Source organism: Sciurus vulgaris (assembly GCF_902686455.1).
Source record: "Sciurus vulgaris genome assembly, chromosome: 9".
Lineage (NCBI taxonomy): Eukaryota > Metazoa > Chordata > Mammalia > Rodentia > Sciuridae > Sciurus > Sciurus vulgaris.
The window spans coordinates 10,464,954-10,476,524 of NC_136469.1; the positions used below are offsets into that span (position 1 = coordinate 10,464,954).

The window sequence follows — 11,571 nt, forward strand, 5'->3', positions numbered from 1 at the left end:
TTAGAAAGTTGTATTTATTTGGGTTTGAGTCCGTGTCCTCTATTCTGTACCATTGATCTACCTCTCTATTTTGGTACCAATACCATGCTGTCTTGTTACTATTGCTTTGTAATAAAGTTGAAGTTCGGTATTGCGATACCCCCTGCTTCGTTTTTCCTGCGAAGGATTGCTTTAGCTATTCTGGGTTTCTTATTCTTCCAGATGAATTTCATGATTGCTTGTTCTATTCTGTAAGGTACGTCATTGGGATTTTAATTGGAATTGCATTGAATCTGTATAGCACTTTTGGTAGTATGGCCATTTTGACAATATTAATTCGGCCTATCCAAGAACATGGGAGATCTTCCATCTTCTAGGTTTTCTTTAATATCTTTCTTTAGTGTTGTGTAGTTCTCATTGTAGAGGTCTTTCACCTCTTTTGTGAGATTGATCCCAAGTATTTTATTTTTTTTCGATGCTATCGTGAATGGGGTAGTTTTCCTAATTTCTCTTTCTGAAGATTCATCACTTATGTATAAAATGCATTGGATTTATGAGCATTGATCTTGTAACCTGCTACTTTACTGAATTTACTTATGAGTTCTAAAAGTTTTCTGGTGGAATTTCCTGGTTCCTCTAAGTATATAATCATATCATCCGCAAATAGGGATAGTTTGAGTTCTTCTTTTCCGATTCGTATTCCTTTAATTTCCTTGGTCTGTCTAATTGCTCTGGCTAGAGTCTCAAGAACGATATTGGATAGGAGTGGTGAAAGAGGGCATCCCTGTCTTGTTCCAGTTTTTAGGAGGAATGCTTTCAGTTTTTCACCATTTAGAATGATATTAGCCATGGGCTTAGTATAGATGGCCTTTACAATGTTAAGGAATGTTCCCACTATCCCTATTTTTTCTAGTGTTTTGAGCATGAAGGGGTGCTGTATTTTATCAAATGCTTTTTCTGCATCTATTGAAATAATCATGTGAGTCTTGACTTTAAGTCTATTGATATGGTGAATTACATTTATTGATTTCCGGATGTTGAACCAACCTTGCATCCCTGGGATAAAACCCACTTGATCGTGGTGCACTATCTTTTTAATATATTTTTGTATGCGATTTGCTAAAATTTTATTGAGAATTTTTGCGTCAATGTTCATTAATGATATCGGTCTGAAATTTTCTTTCCTTGATTTGTCTCTGTCTGGCTTGGGTATCAGGGTAATATTGGTTTCATAGAATGAGTTTGGGAGGGTACCTTCCTCTTCTATTTCATGGAATACTTTGAGAAGTATTAGAATGAGCTCTTCTTTAAAGGTTTTGTAGAACTCGGCTGACAACCCATCTGGTCCTGGACTTTTCTTTGTTGGTAGGCTTTTGATGACCTCTTCTACTTCATTACGTGAAATTGTTCTATTTAAATTGTGTATGTCCTCCTCGTTCAATTTAGGCAATTCATATGTCTCTAGAAACCTATTGATGTCTTCGAAATTTTCTATTTTGTTGGAATATAGATTTTCAAAATAGCTTCTAATTATGTTTTGTATTTCAATCGTGTCTGTTGTGATATTTCCTTGTTCATTCCGAATTTTTGTGATTTGGGTTTTCTCTCGTCTTCTCTTTGTTAGAGTGGCTAAGGGTTTATCAATTGTGTTTATTTTTTCAAAGAACCAACTATTTATTTTGTCAATTTTTTGTATTGTTTCTTTTGTTTCAATTTCGTTGATTTCAGCTCTGAGTTTAACTATTTCCTGTCTTCTACTACTTTTGGTGTTGGTCTGTTCTTCTTTTTCTAGGGCTTTGAGCTGTCGTGTTAGGTTGTTTATTTGTTGATTTTTACTTCTTTTATTGAATGTGCTCCATGAAATAAATTTTCCTCTAACTACTGCTTTCATAGTGTCCCAAAGATTTTGATATGATGTTTCTTTGTTCTCATTTACCTCTAAGAATTTTTTAATTTCCTTCCTAATATCTTCTGTTATCCATGCATCATGTAATAGCATATTGTTTAATCTCCAGGTGTTGGAGTAGCTTCTATTTTTTATTCTTTCATTTATTTCTAATTTCAATCCATTATGATCTGATAGAATACAAGGTAGTGTCTCTATCTTCTTGTATTTGCTAACATTAGCTTTGTGGCATAATATATGGTCTCTTTTAGAGAAGGATCCATGTGCTGCTGAGAAGAAAGTGTATTCGCTCTTGGTTGGATGGTATATTCTATAAATGTCCGTTAAGTCTAAATTATTGATTGTGTTATTGAGATCTATGGTTTCTTTGTTCAATTTTTGTCTGGAAGATCTGTCCAGTGGTGAGAGAGGCGTGTTAAAATCACCTAGTATTATTGTGTTATGGTCTATTTGGTTTCTGAAATTGAGAAGGATTTGTTTGACATACATGGATGAGCCACTGTTTGGGGCATAGATGTTTATGATTGTTATGTCTTGCTGATTTATGGTTCCCTTAAGCAGTATGTAATGTCCCTCTTTATCCCTTCTGACTAATTTTGACTTGAAGTCCACATTATCTGAAATGAGGATGGATACCCCAACTTTTTTGCTGAGTCCATGTGCATGGTATGTTTTTCCCCATCCTTTCACCTTTAGTCTATGGGTATATCTTTCTAAGAGGTGAGTCTCTTGCAGGCAACATATTGTTGGATCTTTCTTTTTGATCCAATCTGCCAGTCTATGTCTTTTGATTGATGAGTTCAGGCCATTAATATTCAGGGTTATTATTGAGATATGATTAGTATTCCCGGTCATTTGGTTCATTTTATTTATTTATTTATTTATTTTGAGACAACTTGGTTCTTCCTTTATTTGACAATTCCTTTAGGATAGTTCCTCCCATTGCTGATTTGTTTCTTTGTTTTCATCTCTTCCTCATGGAATATTTTGCTGAGAATGTTCAGTAATGCTGGCTTTCTTTTTGTAAATTCTTTTAGCTTTGGTTTATCATGGAAGGATTTTATTTCCTCATCAAATTTGAAGGTAAGTTTTGCTGGGTATAAGATTCTTGGTTGGCATCCATTTTCTTTCAGGGCTTGAAAAATGTTGTTCCAGGCCCTTCTAGCTTTTAGGGTCTGGATTGAAAAATCTGCTGATATCCGTATTGGTTTCCCCCTGAATGTAATTTGATTCCTCTCTCTTGCGGCCTTTAAAATTCTGTCTTTATTTTGTATGTTAGGTATTTTCATTATAATGTGCCTTGGTGTGGGTCTGTTGTAATTTTGTATATTTGGAGTCCTATAAGCCTCTTGTACTTGATCTTCCATTTCATTCTTCAGATTTGGGAAATTTTCTGATAGTAATTCATTGAATAGATTGTTCATTCCTTTGGTTTGTTTCTCTAAGCCTTCCTCAATCCCAATAATTCTTAAATTTGACCTTTTCATGATATCCCATAGTTCTTGTAGATTCTGTTCATGATTTCTTACCATCTTCTCTGTTTTTTCAACTTTGTTTTCAAGGTTAAATATTTTATCTTCAATGTCTGATGTTCTGTCTTCCAGGTGTTCTATCCTATTGGTTATGCTTTCTATGGAGTTCTTAATTTGGTTTATTGTTTCCTTCATTTCAAGGATTTCTGTTTGTTTTTTTTTCAATATCTCTAACTCTTTATTGAAATGATCTTTTGCTTCCTGTATTTGCTCTTTTAACTGTCGATTGGTGCGATCATTCAGTGCTTGCATTTGCTCTTGCATCTCGTCATTTGCTTCCCTGATCATTTTAATTATGTACATTCTGAACTCCCTTTCTGTCATTTCTTCTGCCATGCTGTCATTGGGTTTCATTGATGTAACATCTAGATTTGTTTGCAGCATTTTCTTTCCTTGTTTTCTCATATTGTTCAGGTATCAGTTGACCGCTATGATATTGCAGATTTCCTCTATTGTCTTATAATATCCCTGAAGATTTCTAGTATATCCCCTCTTAGCCTTCAGTAGGCTGAAGTCTTGGAGGAAGTTGATAATGCGGTGCTCCACAAGGGAGCTGACTCCCTAGGGGTGGTGGCCTTCCGGTGGGGTATATTCCGTGCTACCTCCTGGGCCTGGAAGCCTCGCCCTTTGCAGACGAATCTCCTTAGGCTGCCTCTCCTCAGAGAAGCTGCCTGCAGTCCTAGAGCCTTCGCTCCGCCCCTCAGTTTGTCTGTGGGGCTCTTCCACCAAGAAGCCACCTAGGCCCTGGTACCCTGCTCTGCATTTTTCACCTGGCTATGCGGCCCCTCCTCTGAGCAGCCACCTGGAGCCCCTTACGATCGCTCCGAGTCCCAGTGACCCGCCATACGCCTTTTCCTCCAGCAGCCACCTGGTGTTCCGTGCGGTCGCTCTAAATCCAAGTGACCCACCACGCACCTCCTTCTCTACCAGGCAGTCACCTAGAGATCTGGTGCGTTCGTCACGAGTCCCAGGAACTCACTGTGCACCTTCTTGTCCCGACTGCTACCCGTAGCCCTGGTGCAGTCACTTCGAGCCCAAGCACCCTGCCACTCCTCCTCCTTCTCCAGACAACCCCCCTGTGTTCAGGAGCGGATGCTCTGGGACCAAACCACTCACCACGCTGCTCGACCGGGTAGCCGCCCAGAGCCCTGGCGCAGCTGCTCCAAGTCCAAGCAACGTGCCAAGCCCGTATTTCTCCTTCTCCTCTGGGCAGCCCCCTGTGTTCAGGGGTGGTCGCTTTCAGTCCAAACAGCTCACCGAGCACCCTTTCCTTTGGGCAGCCTCCCAGAGCCCGGGTGGGTTGCGCCGAGTCCAAGCGCTGTGGTGGGCAGCCACCTCTGCAATGCTCCCAGTTGTCTGCGTTCACTGCTCCAGTGGGGGGAGGGGCGTCTCGCCGGCAGCTCTACTTCACAAAGTTCCCTGCTTTCAGGACTACTGCCCCGTCTGGGATGCCTCCCCAATGGGAGACACTCACCCGGCTGCTTTGAGTTGGTCCCAAGTCTCTCTATATCTCCTCTTCTTGAGACCTGAGTCCTGGAGCAACACGAAATGCAGCCACCCTCTAGTCCGCCATCTTGAATCCCCACAAAACCGAAATAAATAGAATTTTCTCATACTAGACAAAGCTGCCAAATATATGCAATGGAGAAAAGATAGCCTCTTCAACAAATGGTGCTGGGGAAACTGGAAATCCATATAAAACAGAATGAAACTAAATCCCTATCTCCCACCCTGTACAAAACTCAACTCACAATGGACCAAGGACCTTGAAATCAGATCAGAGACACTGCATCTTATAGAAGAAAAAGTAGGTCCAAATCTTCAACATGTTGGCTTAGGATCAGACTTCCTTAACAGAACTACCATAGCACAAGAAATAAAAGCAAGAATCAATAACTGGGATAGATTCAAACTAAATAGCTTTCGCTCAGCAAAGGAAACTATCAGCAATGCGAGGAGAGAACCTACAGAGTGGGAGAAAATCTTTGCCACTCATACTTCAGATAGAGCAATAATTTCCACAATATATAAAGAACTCAAAAAACTCTACACCAAGAATACAAATGACCCAATCAACAAATGGGCTAAGGAAATGAACAGACACTTCACAGAAGATCTACAAGCAATCAACAGATATATGAAAAAATGTTCAACATCTTTAGTAATAAGAGAAATACAAATCAAAACTACCCTAAGATTCCATCTCACCCCAATCAGAATGGCGATTATCAAGAATACAAGCAACAATAGGTGTTGGCGAGGATGTGGGGAAAAAGATACACTCATACATTGCTGGTGGGGCTGCAAATTAGTGCAGCCACTCTGGAAAGCCGTGTGGAGATTCCTTAGAAAACTTGGAATGGACCCAGCACTTGACCCAGCTATCCCACTCCTTGGCCTATACCCAAAGGACTTAAAATCAGCATAATACAGACATACAGCCACATCAATGTTCATAGCTGCTCAATTCACAATAGCCAGATTGTGGAACCAACCTAGATGTCCTTCAGTTGATGAATGGATAAAGAAACTGTGATATATATATAGCCATAAAAATAATAAAATTATGGCATTTGCAGGCAAATGGATGAAATTGGAGAATATCATGCTAGGTGAGTTAAGCCAATCTCAAAAAACTAAAGGACGAATGATCTCGCCTATAAGCAGATTATGACACATAATGGGGGAATGGGGGGGGCAAGAATGGAGGAAGGAGGGATTGTGTAGAGGGATAAGAGGGGTGGGAGGGGTGGGGGGGAAGAAAAAGTAATAACAGAATGAATCAAGAACTATTACCCTAAGTAAATGTATGATTACAAAACGGTATGCCTCTAATTCATGTACAAACAGAGAAACAAGATGTATCCCATTTGTTTACAATAAAAATGAATTAAAAAAATAAAGAAAACTTTAGACTAATATCCCTAATGAACACAGATGCAAAAATTCTTAATAAAATACTGGCAAATCGCATACAAGTTCACATTAAAAGATAGTGCACCATGATTGAATGGGGTTCATCCCAGGAATGCAAGGTTGGCTTACTGTTTTCACATCGAGACATTAAAGTGGGGAATTAATTCTTCCTGGATCTCCTATTCCTCAACACTGCACCTTCACACAAATGTGTTTATTTTATACTTTATGTGTTAACTAAGCTCTCACTTCCTCTTGGTAATTGATCTCTATGCATCTCCTTTAGTGGCATTCATCAAAATTGCAATTATATTTTTATAGTCTGTCTTTCTCCCTAGAATTTAAATTGTATTAGGGCATAGATCACATCATACTCTCTGTGGAATTCTTTGTCTCTATCAGAGGACCCAGAACAAGGAGAGCATGCAATGAGATTATGAGAGTTTATTGAATGCCATTTTGATTCCTGAAAACTTATACTACCTATCTCTTGGAACATCATACCATCTACTTTGTAGACAAATATGCATTAACTCATTTATATTCAAGCACTTTATCTTGGAGTAGTAGGATTAATTTTTTTTTTTTTTTTTTTGTACCAGGGATTGAACTCAGGGGCACTGAGCCACTGAGCCACAGAGCCACATCCCCCAGTCCTATTTTGTATTTTATTTAGAGATAAAGTCTCACTGAGTTACTCAGTACCTCACCATTGCTGAGGTCTGACTTTGAACTCACCATCCTCCTGCCTCAGCCTCCTCAGTCACTGGGCATGTGCCAGGGCACCTGACTAGTATAAATGTTAGAACCTGGTATCTAGTCAGCTGTAGATTGTGATTTTCAGGAACTGAGACCCTTCTCAAGTATGAAACCTTTATTTCCTTGGTAGTTTAGTTTAAGCTTTTAAAAATCATTTGTTAAATAATATTACAATTCATTAAAAAATAATTAAACAAGGCATACAAATATAAAGCCTAAAGATTTCACAAGCCAAAGTACAAATTTCCTTATAAATCTCATAGATTGAAACTGAGTCATAATAACACATGCTTATTACACTTTTTTTTTTTATAACAGCACATCTAGGGAAGACTCTTGTATCCAGAGCAAGACAGAATGATTACATGTGAAAGTTTTAATTGTACTTATGAGGATGTTAATCTGGTGTGAATTAAACAAGAAAGTTAATTTCCTGATTATGGGACTATGATTTGACATTTTCTATGATCTCATCAAATTTACCCTGTGTTCTCATTTCCATTCTTCACCAATATTCAGTCCACCACTAATTATAAACCATCTGGAGATCTTTGATCGCCACATAATATTGAGACAGGAGAATGCTGCTGAAGTTTCCCTCTCAGATATGTGTGTGACATCGCCGTGACTCCTGCTATCAACAGTCTGAAGAGCACAGGCAATGGACTTGAGCCCATAACTGCCTGGACTCTGAGGAAGCAGGAGGCCACAGGAGAGAGAGGGTCCTCACCTGAAGGAGTTTACACACTGCTGTTTGAAAATAGTAGGTACTGGAGGAGGTCTCAACTTCAGGATGCCCATGGCCTTCCCTTTCAAATTGCAAAGTGTTGGAGAGGATATGGAGATTTCCCACCATTGAAAAGAATGTAAATAATGAGGCCATTATAGAAAACAGTGTGGGGTTCATTTAAAATAAAACAGAACCACTACTTGATTCTGCAGTCCCACTGTGGGTTTGCTGCAGTTTGGACCTGGTGTATACCTCAAAGGCCCTTGTGCTGGAGGACTGGTCCCCTGCTTGTGGCACTATTGGGAGGTGGTGGGACCTTCAGAAGGCGGGGTCTAGGGGAAGGGAGCCAGACTGTGGGGGCTGTGACCTCAAAGGGGATGCTAGGACCCAGTCCCTCTCTCTTTCTCCCTTTTAGTACCTTGAGGCCAGCTGCTTCCTTCCTCATGTGCTCTTGCCTGATGTCTGCATTGCCAGAGGCCCCAGCACAATGGAACCAAGTGACCATGGACTGCAACCCCTCAAACAGTGAGCCAGAATAAGCCTTCCCCAGTTTTAAGTTGATTCTCCCAGATGTTTTTTACAATGATATAAATCTGACTAACGCAGGGGTACATATCCAGAGGTAATGAAATCAATACCCTGACAACGTGTCTGTTCATGGCAGCATTATATACAATACCCACATACGAAAACACCCTAAGAGTCCTTGGAGAGATGGAGGGATAAAGAAAGGTGACATCGTACACACAGTACAATGATCAGCCACAACAGAAAAGGAAACCCTGCCATTTTTGACATCATGAGTGAAGCTGAGAGACATTATGTTAGATGAATAAGTCAGACACCTAGGAATAAATATCATACCTATTAGTCAGATTTTTATCTTTGGGGCCAAAATACCCAACAAGAACCACTTAGAGGAGGAAAAATTTATTTCAGCTCATGATTTTAGAGGTTTGGTTCATGGTCAGCTGACTCTATGGCTTTTGGCCGGAGATGAACCAGAACATCATGACGGAAGGGCATGGCAGAGGAAAGAGCTCAGTTCATGGCAGCAAGGAAGCAGGGAGAGAAAGAAGAAGGGGTTGGAAATGAGTAACCCTTGCAGAGCACACCTCAGTAACATGCTTCCTCTAACAAGGTCCCACCTCGAGTATTCCATTCAGTTATCAATAGTTGAATCCAACAAATCTGTTAACTCGCTGATTGTTCAGATCCCTAATCATTGCCTCAAAGCCCCGCCTATGAACCATGTTTCTAATACATGACCTTTTGGGGACATTCTAGATCCAAACCATAACACCACACCTAGATGTAGAAAGTAAGAAAACAAAACAAAACAAGCAAAGTAGAATCATGAAGTGGAAAGATGAGTGTGATTATCAGGGACCAGGCAATGTGGGAACTAGTCAGGGGCATGTTGCTTAAAGTATGCAGAGTTCCAGCTGGATAGGAGGATGACTTCAAGAGGCAGACTGTGCAATATGGTAACTACAGATGATAACAGTGTTACTATAGTCGTGAACATTATGAAGAGAGCGTATTCTAGTGTTCTGAATGCAAAAGAATGAAAAGTATGTGAGGCCATGCATATTTTCATTAGCTCAAATTTGCCATTCTACGTGTATACATATTAAAGCTGCACGTTGTACATAAAAAGTGTACGGGTTTTTGTCAACTTAAAAAATACATTGGAAAATAAAAATGAAAATATATTAACATGGCAAAACCTATTACCTTTTCCGTGTGTCCATTCCACATTACTCCTCCTACGCTTGACTGAGTAGGGTCCACAGGTCCGTGGGAGTCCACTTGGAGACTGCATTTCCCAGCTTCCCTTGCTGGTTTGCACATGACCGAGTCCTCACTGATGGGAAATAAGCATCTGTCAGATAGACAAGCCCCATGCCAGTGACCTAAGAGAAGGCCACTTCCTCTCCATTACTTATCTTCTTCCTTTCTTGAGGTCAATGGAATGAACCAGCTTCAAACAGGTGGATGGGACAATTAGTTGGTGGAGTAAAGTAAGAAGAAACTTTGGTCCATAGGACATCTCTGGAGACAATGGGTCACATGGACTGGGACCAAAACATGAGAGTATGATTTTCTTAAGTTTTTTATATTAGTGTTTTCATTTATTAAATAATACAATTAAAGTATAATAAATACACACATATATTTATGTATGTATACCTATATAAGTGTATGCATATATATATATATTTTAAGATCTGCTGATATGTAGTTAAAATAATGTGTTTTGTGTCAAATTAATGGTAAAATAAATCCTTGAAACTGTTATATAATTAGAAAGGGATTATCAGGGAAAGTAGACTTGAAAATTTTTAAACTAATTACATATTTATTTCCCCTTTTCAGCAGGAAATGTTTGAATACAGTCTACTGTGTTTTAGAAAGCATAAATAGATTTTAAAATTGCTTCCACTACAGATATGTTGAGTGGTCTCTCTCTGTGCACATTGCTGCCCAGCCCTCAGCTTGGAAAAAAGAAGTCCATCTCTCTCTGTGAGCCAGCGCCTGAGGAATTTATCTTCGCACTCTGTGTAGAATCTGAATAAAACTTTATTCTAAAACATGAAAATAGGGAGCTCCATAAGCTGAAGCTTGCTGAACTAAAGCAAGAATGTCTTGCTCGTGGTTTGGAGACCAAGGGAATAAAACACGATCTCATTAACAGGCTCCAGGCATATCTTGAAGAGCATGCTGAAGAGGAGGCGAATGAAGAAGATGTACTGGGAGATGAAACAGAGGAAGAAGAACCAAAGCCCATGGAACTGCCTGTCAAAGAGGAAGAACCCCCTGAAAAAACTGCTGATGTGGCAGCAGAGAAGAAGGTGGTAAAAATTACATCTGAAATGCCACAAACTGAGAGACTGCAGAAGAGGGCTGAACCATTCAATGTACCTGTGAGCTTGGAGAGTAAGGAAGCTGCTCGGGCAGTAGGTTTGGGATTGCTTCAGTTCCAACAAGGTCTGTCATCTGACACCAAGCCTACGGTTAACCTGGATAAGCTAAAGGAAAGAGCACAAAGATTTGGTTTGAATGTTTCTTCAATCTCTAGAAAGTCTGAAGATGACGAAAAGCTGAAAAAGAGGCAGGAGCGATTTGGAATTGTCACAAGTTCAGCTGGAACTGGAACCACAGAAGATACAGAGGCAAAGAAGAGGAAAAGAGCAGAGCGCTTTGGGATTGCGTGATGAAAAGTTTTTGATGCTTTCTGTTCTCCTGTGGTTTCCATTTCTGATTCTTCTTGGTCACATATATACCTAAATGCACAGTCATGTGCCTACGTCCTGCCTCGCAGTGAGGGAGCACGTACCCCAGGTACACCAGTGAACTCCAGCAGCAATGAACGTACTGTTGTTCCAACTTGAAGGTTGTTGTGGTTTTGTTTCTAATTATTTTGCTTGTTAATAAAAAAAATAGAAAAGAAAAAATAAAATAAAATAAAATAAAACATGAAAATAAAATATATGCTTGAAAATGGCTTAGTAACCTGAATTAGTAATTAACAACCTGAATTCTAGCTGTAACTCTGGATCTCCAAAGAAGCAAAAGCAGTATTTAATGCCTAAATATATTGAGGACTTATTTAATTTCTTTTTCTTTATGTTTTAGAAATCTCTTTGTGGTTGTTATAGAGAAGTCAGAATTAAGGACAGGCAGTTGGTACGATCTGGTTGGATGGAGAAAATGGAGACCGATTTGGAGCTGGAAAGTTGGAAACC

At 39.6% G+C, this 11,571-nt stretch overlaps 1 protein-coding gene across 1 annotated transcript; it reads left to right on the forward strand.

The window, feature by feature from the left end:
- Positions 1-10,476: 10,476 nt before the first annotated feature.
- Positions 10,477-11,274, forward strand: LOC306669502 (SAP domain-containing ribonucleoprotein-like). Its single transcript, XM_079153517.1, is given in 3 exon segments — positions 10,477-10,780; positions 10,783-10,810; positions 10,812-11,274. Coding segments are annotated over 3 exon segments (426 nt in total). The 5' UTR covers positions 10,477-10,611; the 3' UTR covers positions 11,041-11,274.
- The last annotated feature ends 297 nt before the right edge of the window (positions 11,275-11,571 follow it).